Source organism: Polyergus mexicanus, unplaced genomic scaffold (genome assembly GCF_030449975.1).
Source record: "Polyergus mexicanus isolate NDT 795.1 unplaced genomic scaffold, iyPolMexi1.0 SCAF_12, whole genome shotgun sequence".
Classification (NCBI taxonomy): Eukaryota; Metazoa; Arthropoda; class Insecta; order Hymenoptera; family Formicidae; genus Polyergus; species Polyergus mexicanus.
The window spans coordinates 9,166,919-9,189,332 of record NW_027223332.1 but is presented as its reverse complement, the minus strand read 5'-3'; the positions used below and the strand labels follow the sequence as shown (position 1 = coordinate 9,189,332).

Below are 22,414 nucleotides of genomic sequence, written 5' to 3'. Positions count from 1 at the left end.
TATTTTGGAGTATAACAATGTAATAAAGAATAAATCTTTTCAATAAATGTAAAATAAGAAATAAAAACATAGTATAAATCGTCTAAAATCAAAACTTGTATGTGTTACGATGGTACAAAGCGTATAGGATTATTTCAATTCCCTAAAGAGGTATATAGAAGGTTTCGGCCACGAGTGAACCGTTACCGCAGGTTGGCTTCATATACTTTTCAGTAGTACCTCGTTGATGTGCTGCTCGGTTGCGAGGTGAACATATAGTTACGAGGCCGGGAAGGTGTTCGAGCGAAACGGATTTTACGAGCGCGAGCACACAGGTACCGAGACTCTCTCTTAACCCCGCGGGTTAACGACGGCTTAAATTCGACTGTAACGCCCAAAAGTATCTTCTGGTGGGATACTCGAGATTCGCTTTACGATTTTGCGAAGAAAACGCCTTTTCCCTTTGGAGAAATCGGCGCGTAACCGTTCCCCGGAGCCCGTTGCAAAATGGAACCATATCGCACAAACGCTGGACCCTTCATGTCGTTATCTTATTTACACTCCAAGTTCTCTAACAGGATTGGGACCGACGTCTTCAAAATTCTAATGCCCATAGGACTCGTTCTTTATACGAGTACGCGTGGGGTGCATAGCTATGAGATAACCTGCTCCCTGTTCATAGTCGCGATGGCGAAGAGCCTTCGTCTCTCATCTCGATAAAATAGCGAGGATGAAATGTTAAAACTTTGAAAGCATCGAAGGTTAAAGTAATATTGACTCGTATACGGGGGAAATATCTATACAGTTGATAAAATTTAAAATAAAATTATCCTGTCAAATAAATAGTTAGCTCTTTTTCTCTACAAGACTCTATATAATATTCAATTATATAAAAACAAGCATACAATATTTTCAGATGACTTGTGCAGTTTTCATATAAAAAAACTGCTTGTTTAGAAACTAGGTTAATTAAATAAAAATTAAAAATAGTGAAAACGAAATGTTATTCTCACGCTCAATAATAGATAATGCAACGGTAGCTTCGATTCGATAGACGCGGGAGCAAACGCGAGTTTCATATAAAGTCGATTCGGCGAGCACGTAAATCATCGGTTTGGTGGTTGTTCCGTCGACGATTTGGCGGTAGGATTGTTTTCGTAGGTAATATGGTAGCAGGGGATGTATCGGGACTATACGAGACGTCAGGTAGATCTCGCGCAGCTGCCTCGATAAGCCGTTCCTCCGCCGATGTCCCCATAAATTTTTCCAGTCGATAATGGGAGCACGTAAGTTAAATGATTTAACGGTCCATGACATATTTATCGGAAAATCGACGGTGTAATTTCGGGCGAGGATTTATGTATCTTGGGCGCTTCGAATGAGGCTGAGAAAATATTTGCGGCCTATCATGATGAAAACCCCCGCCGCGGCTAACACTTCGCATGGGCAGTTTCGTTAGTTTCAGTTAGTTATTCTATGCGCGGCAGAGAGTAGGTAACAAAATTTTAAACATACATCGCACAACTAGATATTATTTAATGTTTCTCAAAAATTTAGATTGTATTATCTTCTCTCTTGTTAATTGCTTTGAGTGCGCCCTGTCTTTATATTTCGAAGAGATTTCACAGCGCATATTAAAATACATCCTCGCGAAAATAACTCGTTAGCAAAACGTGATACGCATAATTACGAATAAATTCGACCGTATTGGGACATACAAATCGCGTTATAATGGACCGTCGAAACAATAAGTGTCCATTACGAATTGCTGCTAGTACTCGTGGCGGGACAAACAGCAAATTGAAAATGATCGCTGGAGGGACCCGTCGAAATCCAAGTTTGACTCGTCGAGTCATCGATGTTCCCATCAGTTTCTAGTGTCACTTCCCGTTAACGAAACATCACTTATGCGTCTAACAGCCATCTAAAACCGCCGCGTATCAGAAATTTAAAGTCCGAGCCGTTTAATCGACTCTCTTATCCAAGACACGTTTAAATCGTTCCGAAAAAGGTCTTATATTTATTTTTGAAAAATTAATTCCGTCCGGTTTGCGCGGTCACGAAAGTCGTCCGTTAGCTATCCCAGTAGTCCTGAGTCATTGTACGCTTCCGTGATACCCACAAAGGCAAAGTTTCGCCGAGACGAGACTTTAATTAATTGAAGCGATCCCGCACACTTTACCAGCTCGCCGGCGAGAAATCTCTCTCGCCGCGGCCCCGGTCTGGCTAACAACTTGGCCAGTTGTTAGTTGTGGTTGGAGGTGGATTCGGTATGTTCGGCTGACCGCTTCTTTCTTTTCTACTTATTGTCTTTCACTCCCTCCCCCGTCGCACTTTCGGCCCATATATTATCTTTCTCTCTCTCTACCGTTTCTCCACGACACACTTTACTTTACTCCCAATTTCCTCAAGATTAAATAGATCGCTTGACTGTTTATTTCATTGCTACAAATTAGTCTTTTAATTGAAACGAATCGTAATTAAATTTTGTACTCGAATCTTTATAATTGTTTTCGTTCTTTATGGTTCAGCAGTATCTCTGACACTCAGCTGGAAATGTGTTAAAATTATTTATACGCAATTTTACAATAGCTTTATCCTCTCTCTTTACTATTATTCATTTATTTATTTATTTATTTATTTCGTGATTCGTGCAATTTTATTGAATATTTTCAAAGGAGTCATTTTGCCATTAAATATCTTCCATTTTTCGATCTATTATTTGGAGAAACGATTTTATAACAATTTCTTAAAATATTATAAATATGTTCTATCTCTGTATTTAATTATTATAATATAGAGATGAAACGAAATTATTACACCAGATCAAACAGGATTCTTAATTACACAACTCTTAATCTAAAATTTTGCATGTAGACAAATGTTTTGCTACAAGCTGTGCCGAAATTTCTAATCGTCTCAAAATTTAATTTCGGAAATGGATCATGATCCTGATCGCATTTGATTGTCATTCAGCTCGATCGTTCGCCGACAGTTGGTGACGATTATCTAATTTACGCCCAGGGGCGAACGACGAAGCGATCGAAAATAATCGAAACCTCTACGAAAGATGGAGGGAGAATCTCTTGTTCTCAATTTCCAAATCAAAACGTTGTTATTTCATCCACCGCTTTTATAATTAAACTGTCGGAGTTTATTCGTATAATATTTTATTTTTAATCGCGATAGAATTATTTACTCAATATTCAATTCGTGCGTATACATGTGTGTATGCTGTACGAACGCGTTATAAAAGATGAAAAATTCGACAACACGTGTTTTTTGTCGATTATCGAAACTTCTCTCGACTATACGCAATAGATCGCATTCCGTTCCGTCTGATCGCTCTGCGTCAGGCGATCAGGAAACATATGACTTATGCATCGTTCGCGTTGCGGGGAACGAAAACGGATACGATAAAGCAATTCGATCACGCGATTCACGCGTTTATTTCGTTCTCGTGCGAATCGGCTGGGCAGCGAGCGGCGGGCGTATTAATTGTGCGGATCGCCGAACGTGAATTGCGTAAACGCCACTCACGTATGGCGACCCAGCGACTGTTTTATATATGTAGCTCTGCAGCCTATAAATATCTAAGACTAATTATTCTAGAGGCTATGATAGAGAGAGTGATTGAGAATGCGAGCCGGCCACGGCGTCGATCACTTCTAAAAAGGAGAAGAAATTGATTCGATTTTCGCGGACGTGATTCTGTTTTTCCAAGTCGCGTGGCATTCAAATCGTAAAATCGCGACTGTTCGAAAACGCGTTTCTTCCGCTCGCCACGACGTGGCCAACTCCAGTGTTTTTTCGAGAAATGAAAATGATCGGCACTTATGCAATCGTTACTCTAGCCTTTTAATTAAAATCTGCGTTCGAAAGAGTTCGGCTCGACTCGCTTCGCGATTTCGCGCCTCGTCATTCGCGAGACGACGTAAAATCATAATACGCCGAGTACGTTGTCGATACGAAAGCGAGAAACGAGCCGAATCCGATCTGTGATAAGAGAGATTTCTACGATCGGGATCAATAATTACGTGGATACAATATTTACAAATGAAATAATGTAAAGATATACATAGAGTATAAGTATATAAATATATAATATATACTCGGCTCTTACTAGGATATTCAAGTAAACGCATGCACTTTAGGGATTTCATAAAAAAATATATATGTATATATATAATATATATAATACTTTTAAATAAGAGATGCGAAGCAACACTAGAATAAAAGTTACGTACCCTTCGATTCTTTTCTTTCTTTCTTTTTTTTTTTTTTTTATACTACATTTGTAATACCGTAACGGCACGTGAGAAGAGTACGAGGTACATCGAAAATAATTTACGCTCCGAACGGAGTCTCTCTCCGCAGGGAGCGAACTTAAAGTTAATGAAAAAACTTTTGCTGCAGTGGCGCTATCGCCGCGCTATTTCTTAGCCGTCGCAGCTTTTCTGAAAAAAACATTCTTAAAAATCTTAATTCTCTTTCTTTTTCTCTCACAGGAGGCGTATACGGGGGTCGTGCCTTCCGAATAAGTAGTAGTCGTTAAGTCCGGCAGAAGAACTTAACGTATGATGCGCATTCGGGATGCAAATAATTCGCGCGTTCTCTCTCTATTTTTACTATAAAGCTGCACGTTTCTTTTTTTCTCTCTACGATTACGTTTTCGCGACTTCGCGTTATTTATAAGTCGATGTATGTAAATTTGTTTACACGGATGTAGAGCTCTCCGACGTTTCCGCGAAAATGGTAAATAGTCAGGCTTGAAATATTGACAGCCTGAAATCGCGATCGAGATATCGAAAGTCCCGTGGCCTATCTTCATTTCGATGCATGGCAATTGGTAGTTGTAATAAATTATGACGGATTGTTGAGCGAACGAGTGAGAATTCGACATAACGCGATTTCATCGAATATTTTCATTTGTATTTTGACACTTTTGACTATCGTATTTACATTATTGTTATCGATTAAAAATTACTCCGAATTTACCGGTTTAAATGTCTTCACGCAAATCGAACGTATAATCGCGCGGAATTATCTTAAGCAGCGGAATTTCAACACGTAATCTTGGGGAATAATTTGACACGCGCATTTTACGAACGTCTTTTTATTAAGGATACTTTATACGATGATTATCAACGCGTCGTTTTATCCGACCGCGTTAATTAAAAATTCTATTACGAGACTGACGCCCCACCTCTCGCGCGCGCAAAACTGAAATACTCCTGACAAATGTCATTAATCGAGACTACTGACTTGTCAATACAAAATGAGAATCGCTACGCAGATGTAACGAGGCCAGATTACCTGTTGTACATGAGGATATCCGGTTTCCAAAGCTTGTTCGGCGTAATTCGAAGATCTTTCACTCCGCCATACTCGGTCTCGTTCCACTGAAGATTATAGTCTGTCCACTCCTGCGCACACATAAAAATAAAAGAATTACAATTGAAATAATATTTTGAATCTGTTTTAGACAAAACGTTATATTTCATAAGTCGAATATTTTTTTTACAGCTTTATGAGAATAAGATTTCTGGCAAAACGATCCATCTGAGAATCTTAGTAGAAATATTCGTATTTAAAAAATTCTTTATTCTAATTGTGAGATCAGTGTCTAAAAAATAAACTACGACAGCGCGTACATAAAAATAGATGATCGTATAACGATCGTTTTATATACGTCCTGTAAGTGTATTTAGATACAATACATAGACATTTAGATATAAGAAATATGAAACTTAATAATATACAAATACGTCAAATAATATAAAACTACTCTGAGGCTCTATTAATTCAGATCTAATTATAAGTACAATTTGCAAACTTAATAAACGCGATGAGCGTTTCTCCGACCAATGCCCATTATGCAAAATAAATGCTCGCGTAATTTTCAATTTTCGTTCCTCTATTCAAGTAATATAATTATAAAATCAATATATATGCGCGTGCTTAACGTTCGCTTTGACGTTTATATTATTGCCGCGTTCAAACTATAGCGCGCACATAAATAGTAAAACTACATCTTATATAGCGAATAAAAATAATTTATGATAAAATTTTATATAGTATGATACAAGAGGCCATTTTGTTCGCGGTCAGGAACTTGTTTAACTTAATAAATGTTTAATGTAATGTGTAATATCCGATAAATTATTTTTGTTATATTATTATTTTTGATTGCTTTTTGATATAAAATATATTATCATGTACATTATAATATTTTACGGTTTATTTTTGTATTTAATATGTATTTCGTATACGAAATTTCGATAGATTTCCACGCGACGACATTACTACGTAGTTCCAAATTACGTATAACATACATTCTCAGATATCCACGATAATACGAGCCGAAGGATTCCCGAAATCTTCCTTTAACCGCGGATAAATTTGCACGAGTTAATTAATTCTTGCTATATGAAAGATTAATTATCCGCGTAAATTTTATTCGCCGACAAAATGTTTGACCGACTAACATAAGTTGAGTGGAAGCAGAATTTCGTGAAACGGTCAAGGAAAATCGATTATGAACTTTATCGTCGTAGTCAGATTAAACAAATGAAATACTTCTAACTATCGTCGATCTCGCGTGTGTGTGTGTGTGTATGCGTGATGACAGTCTTATCATCCCGGTGGTCTCGGCAGAAACCGATAGAGAAATTAAGAGTTATGTTTAACTTCGACGATCCAGTGTCTTTCAAAGAAGCGTTTTACAACAACGATATTCGATAATTGACAGGAAATCTTGCGAAAGTTGTAATTGCAAAGATAAAATTGTGCTCCTGTAAATGAGATACGTAAATCGCCCCATACGGCGAAATGATAAGCGGACAAAGATAACAATACTAACATTACTGCACTCTCTTCAAACGTATTGCACAGAGAATCGAACAAATTAAAATTAAAATTATCGCTGCTCGTATGCGAGAATGTAACTCTATATTTCTTTTGTATCTTACGCGTCACATGATATAACTGTAAGCGTTTTTAATCCACAACGCCGTTGCTGCTATTGTAAAGCGCGCGATTTATGCGAAAAATTATTATCGGAGAAATGTATTGTACGGTCAAAACGCGGAGAGATAAATCTGGAAATATCTCGCAAACTCGATCAATCATATTCTCCCGGCATAGCGAGTCACGTTTGCGCGAGAAGAAGGGTACGGGCCTCCTTCTGAAAACCGTCGACCCTTCAGTTCCGCTCGGATATTTTCAACGCAGTCACGTACCTGTCGCTAAATATTCATCGCTCTACAGCAGGCGAGATGGAATAGTCGGCCGCGAATCAGAAAAATGCAACCTACGCCCGGGCGCGAAGTTCGCGAATTCGCGGGGATAAGGCCGCGCGCGGCATGCGCGACCTGGTTTTGCGAATAGGAAGCACGCCGCCACAACGGCACGTTTTATAATGTATACTTCAATTTCCGGTACGCGCGCGCGCGGTAAGTCCGCGGCGTTTGCTCATTAGATTACGCTGAATTGCACAAACGAGAAATTCAGCGCGCCCGGTGCGATGAAAGTATCCGTCGTCTCTCGCCGGGCCCGACAACGTCTCATTCTCCTTTCTTCTCGCCGGTGCGCCGAGCTTTTCGAGAGTTCCGTTTCACCCGAGATAGTCGTCGTTTTTCTTTTTTTTACGGCGCGTATCTCACGACTCACGGAAACGCGACGTAATGAAGGCTACGCTCGACGAAAAGAACATTTCCCCCAAAAAAATAAAATTTCTTCTCGCGTTCTATGACCATCTATTTTATTATACTCGTACGCCAATATCGTTGAAAACGCCCGCTGATTTCTGTCCCCCCCCCCCCCCCGCGCCATAACTTTCTGTAAAAGACATTCGCGTACCGCGGAATTTTGACTATGTATTTTAATATTATTTATAATCTAAAAAAAGTATCGTAAGATAAAGTAAAAAATATTTTATTCAATATTTCAATATTTATAACGGAATCTATACATAATGTTACTGCCAAACGTAGCGATCATTTTTAATAATAAACTATAAAGAATAAAAAAAGCGATCTGATATATTATTGAATCAATAAATATCTGAGCGAGCGAAAAGCGAGAAAATAAAGCGAGAGAAAAAGATTCTTTATATTCTTAAATCATATTAAAAAATTATTTAATAAGATTACGTAAACTATTACGTAAACTATTATAAACATTCGTATATGCCGACGTAGAATCATAATCTGATCAAAATGATAAAATATACTAAAGAAAAAAAGAAGAAAAAAAAATTTTTTTTTCTTGAATTTATAAAATAAAAATTATACTTTTAACATTGCGACGATTATATAAAAACTAAAGTTGCGAATTAAGTATGAAATATTACTTAACACAGAGATATGTAAAAAATTAATTCTAGTTGTTAAGTACACACGTTCATCCGATGGAATAGCTAGTATTTAACGCTATTAATAGCGCATAATAGCTAGTAATAGAGAATAATACCGATTGTACGATCAATCAAAATGTAATTTACAAAATGTAATTTTGTAATTAATTTTGCGATGTAAATGTCAACTTTGGCGCGATATTGACTTATAGCAAATTAATTTCAAATATCTCTTTTTTTTGTTAATATTACAATATGTCGACTTTCTAAACAATATAGCAGGACTCCACTTGATTTATTTACATTTACTTATTTAATACTAACGTACTAAGGAACAAACTCTTGCCATAATAGCATTATGTAGAACGTGATAACATAGTTTCCAAGTTTGGTTGGAAAATCTCTAGAGGAAAAATGCGCGTCGCATTGTTTCACGAAGCTAGTTTTACAACGAATACTCGGTACGTTATTACTTAACTTCGCGTTCTTGTACTCTTTATGTACTGTGTATCGTAATACTTAACGAGCCATAACTCTCGCGTTTTCTGCCATCCGGGGCGTTAAGCTAATACCTTAATGCTATAATCGAACCCTTTCCACGTCGAAGCGATGCAGAAGAAAAAAATGGGGTCATCGGCCACGATTGTGTTACTAACGTAGGCTGTTAATAAAAATCGTATAAGTTGTTTGTATCCGGAAAAAAGTAATATATCTAAAAATATATAATTAATTAAATATTTCGCTTTTGCACGCATGTAAAGAATCAAGTTTGTGTAAGAAGAGAAAAGTATAGTTTGATTAATTAGATAATTTTTACTTTTCTCAAGCAAGTCTGTGTATATCTTGTCTCGACGAAGTCTGAAATGTCAATGAAATGATTCGCGAGGGAACGCTCGAGACTCTACCTTCATATTAAAAAGAGAAATACGATAATGCTGTAAAGCTACTTTGACGTGACAAAACTTTGGAGCCTTATCGAAGGTAAACTGCTATTAAAGTCTGTATTAAGTAAATATTTCAATGTAATAAATGCCGATATGGGGTCTGTATCGACTACGATGCGACGAGTAAGACAATTTTATACCGTGTAGCTATAAATTAGAATCCATAATAATAGCGTAGGTATTAAGGTCCAATGTCGAGAAATAAAAAGGTCTATTTCTATACATGAGTAAACTTTAGATAAAATATTGAATCGTTCAAAGATGTAAACTAATATTTGTATAATAAATATAAATATAAGATGATTATAACAGAAGAAAGAGAATTCTGTTAGCAAGTTTATGTAAATGGCGGTGATTGAAAACGAAGTACGCACCGGCCTGTTGACAGATTTTCTAGCAAAGGGAGAACTTTTAGAAAGCCAATATATTTTTCTCTTACAAGGGAAACTTTTATCGAATCAAACTTTTAGTTATTTATTGAGCGGCAACGATGTTACGGTGTACTGCAACAATTTCTTATCTTTTTGTTACATGTATATACAAGTACTGTCTGTCATAATAGACAAATGGCATGTAGTTCGCAGCTCGCTTTCGCACAAAGATGTATCAACGTGAAACGAAAATCAATCGAGTCATTCTATGTGCACGCGGTTCTTCTTTATCCAACGTAGCGTTATAAATACAGAATAAATGAAAAAAGAAATTTTAGACAAATATCTCGATCGATGTGGAAGCAGCGGAAAAGCTGCTTTATTCTATCTCGTCGTTGAAAGAAGAAAATAAGGAGTAGCGTGAATATCCGCTAAAATCGTTAAATAGCGCGTTAAGAAACCATAATTTACGGGCGCGTTCTTCCCTCGTGGCTAGAATAGTATGTGCGGCTAACTATGCACACATGCTATCAATCTTCGGATGGCCACAATGGGGTAGGCGTATGCATTCTGCCGCCCCCTCGCGCGCGCGTTAATGCAACGCGTGCTTCGGGTTAAGGTCGGGGGGCCGCTATATACGACCATCTTCCGAAACCGCAGCCCTACCCAGACTCCCGCACGCTCCTCGTCAACACCGCGCTGACCAGAGCGGCGATTTCGAGGATTGGATTCGTCCGCGAATCAAGATACTAAATTACGGCGGTCACGAACGTATATATTCCAAGTTTGATGCCATGATTTATGCAATCGCCGCATCAAATTATGCCAATTAATTACATACCTTGCGCTTAACTGCCCCGACTCTTTGCAGAGTAAATAGCGATGAATAATTGACGGTTTTGCGCGAACCGACGCGATATTTTACCCCTTTCATATAACAGCATAATGTATATTTATCCATCATTTTACTCTGTTATCTCAATGTACGCTTTTTTAATCTTTTGTTTCTCTAGATATCTCGCACTTATTAATCCGCTGCATTTATTCTGTAAATATTTGCCTATCAAGTGCGATATCGAATCTTATTAAACTGAATCCTTACGGATTCACTGTACGTAATAAATATGTATACATTATATACGCTGTTTTATTTATTATATTTTTCAACCATTTTTTAATGTTTTTATGTGATACGTTAGATGTGTAGTATAAAAATGACTTCCATCTGTTTCGGAGTGTGGCATATAGATTTACGTTATACGATGAATACGACATAGTTGCACGAAGATGAAATACGACATTGTGCACAGAGCGCAATGTAAAATCATAAACGTCTAAAAAAAAAAAAAAAAAAAGAATATTCGACGAAAAATAACTGTTGCGAATTTAAAGATTTTTATCTGTAAAAAAAAGATAGGAAAAAAATTATGAAAATTTGACCATGAAATAAATACTTGTCATATATTGGACTTTCTTCCTTTCTTTCTTTGATCACTTGTTTTACATTTTGGCATTACAAGAAACGTCGTTGTAACCGTAAAGTTATCAGCGTCCTTCGGATAATCGAGGCGCACTATAACAGCTAGAAATTTCACCAGTTGGTTATATCATCACGTAGCGAGGAATAGCACAGGAGAAATTATTGATCTCGTTAGGTTAATTAGAATTATTGGATTATGCGGCGAAGGAGATTGCCCAGTTAACTTGCATAGGTTGACTTTAGATAGGTTACGGCGACACTCGAGATCGTATATACTAGTCTAAATTGTTAATTTCGCGAAATGTATGTTAACTCGTGCGGTAACATTACGATCTCCCGTAGAGGATTCATATTTTATACATATATTTTGTACAACCCTTATATTTTACATAATCACCCGCATTTTTCAACGGAAGAAAGATTCGGCACAAGTGTACGCGACTTTATTTGTGGCGGATTATTTTCTTCCAAGAGAAAGAAAGAGAGAGAGAGAGAAGAGAAAAAAGCACACAGACCTTCATTTATTTATCTAATCTACTAATTTAAAATACGACGAGTTAAAAATGTACAACAGTTTCAGAAGATCTTAGTGATCTATCTTGGTGGAACAACATCATGATGAACAGTGAACACGAGATTTTTCGAGAAAGCGGTAAGAAAAGTGTCAGCTATTCTCCGTATTTTATTCCCGTGAATTATTTCCATCGCGAATTTACATACTCCGAGCACTTATTTGCGAAATCTTCAAGCTAGGGATGTTCGATTCTCTTAAAAGAATCGATTCTTGAATCGATTCTGAATCGAATCATGAAAATCGATTCTCTTAAAAAATCGGAATCAAAGAATCGATTTTGCAAGAATCGATCTAAAAAATCGTACAAAATTATTTATATATAATTGAAACATACATAAATCTAATTAATTAATTAATTTTAGCTAATTGTGACCACAAAAAATTTTTAATTGAATTAATTTTAAATTTTCATTAGTTTTTTAATTTTTAAAACTTAAATTAATAAAGGAAATAATTAATTATACAATTAAGCTTTAAATTTTTGAAAAATTTTATATTATTAAAAAAGTATTTACAAAAAATATATGTTTATTTCACATACTTTTTACATACGTTTCTTTTATATACTTTTATATACTGCTTTGTTTTTAGTATCAAATTACTTATTCATTTTTTAATTGCCGATCTTTAATGGACAGTAAATTTAAAAATAATAGTTGTTGTAGATGATCGGGCAAATGTTGGGTCCTGGAATCTGTTAAAATTGTGAAATTGGCTCTTAGACTATATAGATTGTAAAGAGTGTAGACATAGGCTGCGGTCGGGAACACGCTAGAAATGCTTCGAAGCATTTTTAAAAATAGAATCAGTTCTTCGATTCTTAGGGTAAAGAATCGATTCACAAAAAAATCGTATAGCAAAGAATCGATTCAAAAAATCGATTTTTTGACTAAAAAAATCGATCTTTTAAAGAATCGAATCGGAATCGAACATCCCTACTTCAAGCTACTTATGCCATTAGTCCCGCGAGAGAACCGCGAGTAATTGAATACCGAAAATACAATTGGCTTACATGGTGACTTCTCGGATGAAGAGTAATGCTTTTCAAAGTTTAAGTATAAGCCGCAAATCTCGTTAAGCGCAACGGACATTGTTCCAGCACGAGCTTGGTCTTCTCACCAAGCTTGATTTTAACGAGACCGTCGTCGGACGTGTGAATATGTGCGCACATATACGTGTCTACACACATGTGAGACACGCGACACGCGGCGATTAATTCAATTTTCAGGGAATATGGCACAGGTCAGGGAATACACGCGGAACGGCGACATTCTACAGGTAGATAATTGCGCGGGAACACGACTTTGTTTATAGGCTTTAACGTCGATTAATATTTAGCCGGAATATTATTTAAAGATCTCATTGTTGATGGAATTTTCACTGGGATGAGCCGCCACAATAGCGCACGCTTAGAAATGAACGGACAATAATTAGTATGCCGCTTGCAATTAGTCATGTTGACACGCTTGACAATTTGTTGCCCGATTGCCCGGAACGCGTTTGTTTGTTTAACAATTGCAGATTAAGCAAATACGCACTCCGTACTCTACGAGCTTTCCGTCAAAGATTCGTGCGTGCTCGGATTTGGTAAATTCGACACGAATCATCTCCGATGCGTACACAAGATTTAAATTTTCTACACTTTGTCCTTCCATCTCGACCGTGACGTTTTTATTCTCGGGAGACTCTTTTTCATCTTGCATGCATCGTTATGCATTATTCGTTTTACAACTCGGTGTAACAAGGAACGCAGGAAAGGCACGTAAGCTGTACTTTCAAATCCCGACCTCGTTTTACGTCCGCGTATCAGCTAGGGATTGCCGGATATACGCGTACAAATGTACATGTCCGAGTCTATTTCGCGAGAGTTTCGTACATCGGGCAGGAAGTGCACGCTCGAGGAAGGTCTAGCTGATCTCCCTTCCGTATAAGCGTCGGTATCCCGCGTCTTGTCTCTTATTCACTTTACGCGAGTACGCTTCTTCACTTTTGTTCAGAATTTACGAGCGATAATTTATGAACGGGCTGAGATTCTTGCGAGAGATGAGTTTGAAGTTTTTTGGAATTTCGAGACAGCGAGATAGATCTTGATAAACGCGTGAGTAATTTAGTAAGATAAGATGATGAAACATCGAGTCGCGCAACGCTATTCGTTGCAACGAGATTTGATACGCCGAGCACGAAGTAAATAAAATGAAATTAAATTTGATAAGAGATCGTCCGTATATCGTATATCTTACATACTACGTTTTACATATGTCGTGCGCGAAATTTATACGCCCCCGGCTGTGCGCAAGCAAACGCCTGCAATTATTAATCAAGCTTACCGTCCCAAACTTTGGCCGCGACGTTATTGGCTAAAGGCTAATTCCCGCTTCGTAAGTCCGATGAGTATTACCGATTGATTATTGCGAAAGATGACAGGAAGTTACGTTTTGCTTATCCAGCGGTACGAATAAAATTGTAAAAATAAATCAAGATCGTACATACGTCATGCGCAACAAAATAATTGTGATTATACGTCGCGCGAAACGACGTTTAATTCCTCGCTTACAATTATATCGATTCATTACTTCACCGATATCGTGGAATTGTTGTCTTTATAGAATACTCGTCATTAATGTTCGGCATCGATGGAAAATTCGGAACATTTCTGCTATTTCTGTCATTGGTCGGCGTAACCTAATATTGATGTAATTGCATCCGTTTTGATATCATATCGCATTATAATTTGCAGCTGAAACAATAATTATGCCGCTTTCCCTTTCATATTTCTATAATTGGAAATTTCGATTTGGACAGGGCGATTTATAATCAGCACAATTTTCTCACGCGTATGCAATATTGCCGAAAAACAAAAGTCTATATTCTACAATTCTTTAAGAATATTCACATTTTCCTTAGAATTCACGGGACATCATCAGGCGTCACCGAGTTCATCGAGCACACCGTTCACACCGCCGTAAATCCTCTTAATGATAACTAACTGACCGCAACGCGTGAATACATATGTGTACGATAATCTATGGATGGGATCTTAGCGTCTATTCCCCTTTGTATCTTCTCCCACCTTCTCAGCGGAGGATAAAGTGGGGGAAAACATTTTACTCGCAAGTACGAATTTGGATACGAATCTACAAACGAGCTATAAACAATTGTAAGGTTACATAATTATGAATAAAATTAATTTTTATTTTTATTAATAATCTGTCTGCTTTTAATTATTCCTTTTTTAAATTATACTTTTTTATTTCAACTCTTTCTTCTAACAAGATATTGCGTGTATAACAAAAAGTTTTGTATTTTTTAATTTATATTTTAACTGAATCGGAAACACACTCTCGGTAAATATCATACAAAGTTCAATGTATGTACGAAGATAGTTTCCAATTATTCGAGTGCTTTTAGCGCCCAATACGCATTAACGTCAATGAATTATCAACGGCATTATATTCCGAATGATTCTACAAATTATCACACCCTGAGTATATTATCCGGTGCAAATTCGAGAGATGCTTCTGGTCAGTGACTCGAATGTAGCGTAATTGAAGGATAACGCAATAGCTAATCGTCCTAGAGGCGTGGGCTGCGAATTTTGTAGCCACAATTGTTCGAATTCACTTCACGTGAGCGTAAAATTTTGCTTCCGATTATGAATGAAATTGAAGGTCAATGTACGTAGAAAATTTTTAATTAATTGATTAAAACATCTGGTGATATATAAAATGCCTTAATCTATCTCCCTAACGAACTAAAATAATGTTGCAATTATGGTAAGAGAGCTTGCACATCCTTCACCGGAACTTTGCATGTAAGCGCAAATTAGGGAGAATTACTGCTGAAATTGTGACATTGCCGGTTGAGTGGTCCTGCAGAGCGATGTTACGGGGAAGCACCGTTGCAGTTCAACAAAATTTTGGATGCACACGGCAATTAAGGATAATTGCTTGCGAAACGTTAACAGGATCTGCGAGACATCCAGCACACTGTGCCGGACAGCTGCAGGGCGTTTCTACAAAATTTTGGATGCGAGATATCAGAAACGATGGAGAGCGACCTTCTATAAACCATTCAGTTTACCACCAAGATCGAAATAGGAGAGATCTCTGGCATGAAATACTAAACTACCGCCGTTCTCGACATAAAGCGATGAATCTTATTTTAGTATTTTACGTCTTGCATATTAATATTATACGCGATCCGATGCGAATTAATTCTTCGAACGTACAAATTTTCATACTCCGCAGTATTGATCGACACACCGAAGCACTTGCAATTATCCCCTCCCTATTGTTTCAGCAAGCAAATAAAATCAAAGGAAATATTCAATTTCATTCAATTATAGGTACTAGAGAAACAAAAACGATCTCGCGTGAAATGCACGTGCCAATTGAGCACGTCGCGAGAGAGAAAGGAGAGAGAAAGGCCAATTCCCCTAATATAATATTAAATAACTTGCAAGCGAGCGGGCGATGATATCGCAATTGTTTATTGCGAACGATACGGCGTCGGCTGCTTATTTGCATACCGATGAAATTGCGAATGCACTGACGAAGGACGAACGAGTGAGAAAGAGAGAGAGAGAGAGAGAGAGAGAGAGAGAGAGAGAGAGAGAGAAAGAGAAAGGGGGGAAGGATTGGAGAAAGTTTGCATTCGAGCTTTTCTCGAGCGACCCAAACTCGCGTCTAACGAAGGATTTCCGTGCACGAAAATGGCGCATGGTAATTGGCGATTTTAAGTTGAATCTCCTGAACAAGTTTCGCGCGCAATACTTTCGCCGTATAGAGCAATACATTCAATAGAATTATACATTGCGGCCCGTTGGTCGATCGAGTTTATTGCCGTTGCATTTGAACACGCTCGAGGTAATACGACGGCGCCATTCGCTACGTAAATATTTTTACTTAATTAGCGCGTGTCTTGGGGCGTTCGCGACACCGTACGTTTATTCAGCTCAAATAATTAATTCTACCGTAAATCGCATCTCGTAGACGTCGTAGAGCGAACGGTTTAATTTCGACCAACTTTGCGTTGAATTCGCGATCGTTTAATCGGGATTGTTATCCCATGGTATGCAAAGATGTTTCAAGCTACCGGAAATTGAAAATAATAATCTATTGATAGAAATGAATATACAATTAAGATCTTTCAAAATTAAGAATATCTAAAATAATCAATTGGAGCTTTATTCCAAGAGTAAACGCAGAAATTTTCATGGTTGCATCCACATTGTTTCATTATTTCGTTATATCAACAGTAAGACATGTAGTAGCGATGCTTCCGCCAGAATTTAATTGAAATGAAATTCGAAGCAGCGCAGTTGTCTCCTGCAGACAATTTATTCTCTACGAACAAATCGAATAGTTTAGGAAAAATTTTTAAAATCGATTGAGCATTGCATATTCTTTCTGGAAAAAATTGTCAGAATTTGTCCTTTAGCAACCATTTCGCTCGGCATTACCATGATTTTGTGGTTTTTAATTTATACTTAGAAACGCAAATATGTAATTTTTAACTCGAATCACAAAGCTGTACTTATATCTCGTAAACAATTATAATAAGTAGCGTACAAATATTTATAAACTGTGGACTCGGTGGATTTAACGAGAGAATATAAATACGAGTCGTAAAAGTAAATGAGACGGTCGGAAATTGCAAATCTGTTCACTCGTGTATCGCATTCTTGATTTTATCGGGGATGCAATCGCGCGCGCGCGCGCGCGCGTGCTTTAACGGACGTATCAAAGTGCAACTACAATCTCGGGAAGCCATCGCTAAGTGCGGAGAAACTTTCGGCAAATATAATACGTAGCACGTTTATGTATGAGGCACTACTAATCTGCAAGTGGGGCTTCCACCGGCGTGTCTGGCGAGATACGGAGGAGAGTTCTCTGTATATGGCAGCTTCATGTCGAACTTCTTGGAAACGTCGGACACGAACTCGGCGTTCTCTTCCGCTTGTCAAATTCCGTCCCGAATTTTTACACGGGCGGACTCGAGATTGAGCTCTTTGTTAAAAATGTCATTGTTACGCGTACTGTTTGTTTTCCGGATGTCCGTTCTCGGTTTTCTTACGAATTGTATCAACCTTTCGCGATCTGTCTCTTTCACGATGCGCTGTCACGTTCGCAAATGTATGAATAATAACTTCCAGTTCGTAGGACAAACATACCGCGTGCATGTAAATGCAGTCATGCGCCAGACGTGACGCGCTCCAATTTTTTACATGGCACGCGGCTGCTTTTAACCTTTCGCGATGAAATGAATCACCAAAGTTATTTCCCCAGAAATGCCATATTTCATCCCAGTACATGTACAATTCTTTATTTTGAAATAGAATTTAATATCACACACATAAAACGGAAAATGTATATGCGTAATTAATAAATGTTGTTAATATAAATAATTTTTATAGATATGGTGTATATATATATATATATATATATATTTATAATCATTTGTGTCTATATTTGCGTTTAGATAAATCTATATTTTAATCTAGCATAAGAAACGTCATTTCCATACTTTTATTTCAAATTTAAATTTAAATTAACATTGTAAAATGTAGAATATTGAAAGGTATATTATATATATAGCTAAAAATTCTTTGCGTTAATATGATTATTCGGCGATCGTTTATAGCATCGAGGAAATACTCGTCTGATTTTAATCGCTTCAAATGATCGCTCCCTTCGCTTTCAATTAATACCGTCGTGTTAAATCACCAAGTCGTGAAAGCGTCTATCTGACAAAGTTGACAAATTCGAAGTAAAATGTTACAATTTTAGAGATATCTCGAGTCTTTCTGTATCGAGGAAAGAGATATACTACCGTCGAAGTATATATGACGCTCTATGATAATCTGCAGCGATAATCATAAAATGAGATTCATCCACGTGGAAAAATGACGGAACTATTCACGAAGCGAACTCGACGAAAGTTTCTCGCACAGAAATAAAGATGATAAGTCTCTCTGTCGTAGATTATACAAAAGATACTGCGAGTTTTTGTACCTGATAGTTTTGCGAAACTCGATACTACATAGTCGCATATAATATTTGCATAGAATATTTTCAACTAAGATATGCGCTTTCTTTTAACTTCAAATTCGATGACCGACTTCGTAAATTGATTCTATCTTACAATTAGCACATTTTTAATAAAATATTATCTTTTCTATCCTTTCTCAGTTTACACACAGTGATCACTATTTCATATTCTAAAACCATAATATTAAAAGATTTTTTAATAAAATACACTTAAATTTATTTGAAAGACAAGATATATTAACTAACTCATTAATTTTGTTATCTATTAAAAGCGTCAAAACTTATAGTTAGCTCATCAAAATCTTTTTGTTTTCTATCATTTATAATTCAAACAAATATTAATGATATGATAAAAAATTTGCAATTAGAAGAAAGCATATAAATGATGTAAAACATTCTACGTAAAGTCGTCTATATGTATATATCCAATGCTTTTATGTACGGTGTGTTAGCATTAATTACTGTTTGATCCAAACACGCGCACGATAAGTATCGTGCAAAACGTATCGCATAATGTTTCCTCGGACGGTGTTTAATGTCAAAATCAAAGAAAAGAGCTGAAAAATATTCTCGTAAGATATCCTATCAGCCAAAGTCTCTATTACCCTCACAGTCGGCCATTTCTAAGCGTCTTATCCCGGCATAGCTTTATGCTTTCAGCAAATTGCCTTATTTTAAAGAAGGCAAAAATGCATTTCTAAAAGAATCACTCGCGTTACGTATGTTTGCACATCAAAATTGCGCATTTGCATCATTGAATTAATATAATAACCCGTTTATCGATTAATTCCAAATTTTTCATAATTACACATGAAATATTTAAATACCTATCGAATTTTAATACAGTATGAATCAATTGTATCTCATTATCAATGTAATCGTTAGTACACTTTACTTATATCGAATGATATCGACAATCTATAATCGGCATCGAATTTCCGTCTTTCATGCCTTGGTATTAACGCGAATTAGGGGGATCAAGTGGCGCCTATCATTCTCTACGCATCATGTCTCACAGGTGAATCTATGCTAATGCCGACTAAGGGTGGACGAAGGGGAGGTTATGATGGATGATGCGCACATACCTACGTCTCTACATATGCATAAGTGTGTATCGAGGTATACCCATTTCCAAGGATCGGGCGAGGGCGATCGATGATAGAGTCAAGTCGAGCGCTGGAGAATTAATGCGAGTAAGCGAATGCACTTTGCGGAGATTAGACAGATAGGAAGAACGCGATTCTGAGTAAATGTCGCTTCGAGCATCTACAATATTGTGTGGGTGTATGTCCGTATACATACATTTGCATTTTCTCGACAACAAAAGTACGATTACGTTGGACATCTTTCGTCCGATGAATTCGATGATCGTCATTAAATATTCTCAAGCTCAAGTTCGCATTTCATCGCGACGAATGACGCTCGTTTATGTGTGTTTCATAAATTAAAATTGCTTTTTTAAAAACAATGCGCACATGGGCACATGGCGAGTCTATCGTTTTACGATATTTCGCGTTGTAATGAGCGGTTTTGTTACGACTACATCGATATTTTCGATCGTAATGACGCGAGGCGGCTTGAAAAAAATAAAATGGTTGAAAAGACATTTTATCGGGAAATATAACGCTATAAGTTTTTTTTACCGCTTTTCGATTCCTCGCGCTGTTTTCGAGTGTATAAGATGAACGAAATGAAAAGCTATTGTTGCATGTGATAGCTTTTATGTAGGATGTAACATATATAATAATACGAGAATAAACGTTCATTTTTTTCAGCGACGAACGCCAAACGTGCCGTCGATATCAGGGAATAGATTCGATTAACCGGAATTGCTATATTTTTTCGTTTCCGTTGAAATTCTCGTCGAACCCTCCGGGACATTGTTTAGAAACGCATAAATCAGCCTATCGCGTTAGTCCTTCGAAATCCCACGTGTACATCGGGATCATTTATTGTAGCTTCTACAAAAAAATAGGTTAAACCCCCTCTTCTTCCCCTCTTCTTAAGGGAATATTTATGCCCGACTATTTATCCGAGCGTCGATTAACGGCTTTGAATCCTATCAGTGGAAATATCATTGCTACATCTCAAGCTGCATGCTATCAAGTAAAAGAAAAATAGATATGTATTAAATTTGAAGCATAATTTTAGTGATAATTTTTAAAAGTACAGAGATATATTTGAGACTACTCGTGATAGTAATTAAATAATTTTTTTAGAATATGTGATAGAATGTATTAAAAATATATTTTTATATAGTTGAGAAAAAATTGTGTAGAATATTAAAAGAAAGTGAAAGAGAGAGAAAGAGAGAGAGAGAGAGAAAAAAGAGAAAAAGATTGTTTAAATTATATCTTATTAATATATTCTGTCAAATATATCTTCATCTCGTTAAAATTGAATGTTGTACATGGTCTATTCTTCGAAGATGCATGTTTAATGTGTCTCTGCCGAGCTATAAACGTAATTCACCGACGTTAGTGGACGTTACAAAGAATAACAAACGGAGTTATCTCTTACTAAACGAGTGATAAACACATCCTTCCTGATCAGCCGTGTATTATCGGTGTCCTCCGGGGATGCTGAACAACGTCGTCGATCGTTAACCGATACTCGGATAAATAGGCTTGTGTCGACATAAACATGTTCTCGCCAATCGGCTTTTCGCTCTTTATCGGACTTGTGTTGGCTAATATTGTATATACACGGTTCTTTCTAACATCAGCACGCGAAATTTAGTGTAGCGTCCAATTTAATACGAGATCAAATCTAACAGAATAATTTTGTGGATATTTTTTTTGTGCAGATTATTCTTACTTCATTAAATTCTTACTATTATTATCTAATTCTTCATTAAGAATCAAATCATCAGCGAGTACTCGACGCGAATATCTCCGTGGTAGATGAAAATAAGCGGCTGAGCGATTTAATATTTTGCATTTGGAATTGTTTTCATTAAAACTCTCATCAACCGAGATATAATATCAGTTACTAAAAAAAAAAAAAAAAAAAAAAAACACAAGGATTTTATTGGCAAGCAATTGCGTGCTCTATTGCGATTATTCGATATGTTCGCTCATCGTCGTTTATTTATTTGATAAATAATTCTCGCTAAATTTCACAGGAAACATTTGGCAAACAGCTTAACTATTCATCATTCTGTTCATTCGCATACGTCGCGTCGCCGTAACGACGGAAACACCCTAAAAATTTTCAGTCCGCTCATTCGCAAATATTTTATTATTCATATATCCCCGGGAAATACAAAACGCACCATTCCTACCGTATGACCTGCTTGTTGTTGCACGCGTGCCGCGCGCACACAATGTTACATCTGCAGTTCGACGCATCACGTTGGCTGTGCAGTGCGTAGTATCCTGATATAAAAACTTTCGACCGCGCCATGATAAATCTAGGAAGCATGCAAATATTTGTTCCAACGTAAAAAAACTTGCCAGCGCATGTGTCATTTTTGTGTCGGAAAAAATAGATGCTGTCTGATGGATCGGAGAATGAAAGAGAATGAGGGGGGGAGGAGAGAGAGAAAGAAAGCACGATTTTTACATTTCGTTAATTAAATGTTCCCCCCCCCCCAAAAAAAAATATGGCACGCTTTACAGACATTCGCGTTTTTTATCCTTTCTTGTATCATGAAATATAA

General features: G+C 37.0%; 1 protein-coding gene across 10 annotated transcripts in view; it reads right to left on the bottom strand.

The window, feature by feature from the left end:
• Nachralpha6 (nicotinic acetylcholine receptor alpha6) overlaps window positions 1–22,414 on the bottom strand; it is a 223,693-nt gene that overhangs the window by 111,213 nt on the left and 90,066 nt on the right. For all 10 annotated transcript variants that reach the window (XM_070305201.1, XM_070305202.1, XM_070305205.1 and 7 more), the window contains one exon: window positions 5,296–5,405. In XM_070305201.1, coding sequence (XP_070161302.1) covers window positions 5,296–5,405 — 110 coding nt within the window. The remainder of the gene's footprint in view (window positions 1–5,295; window positions 5,406–22,414) is intronic.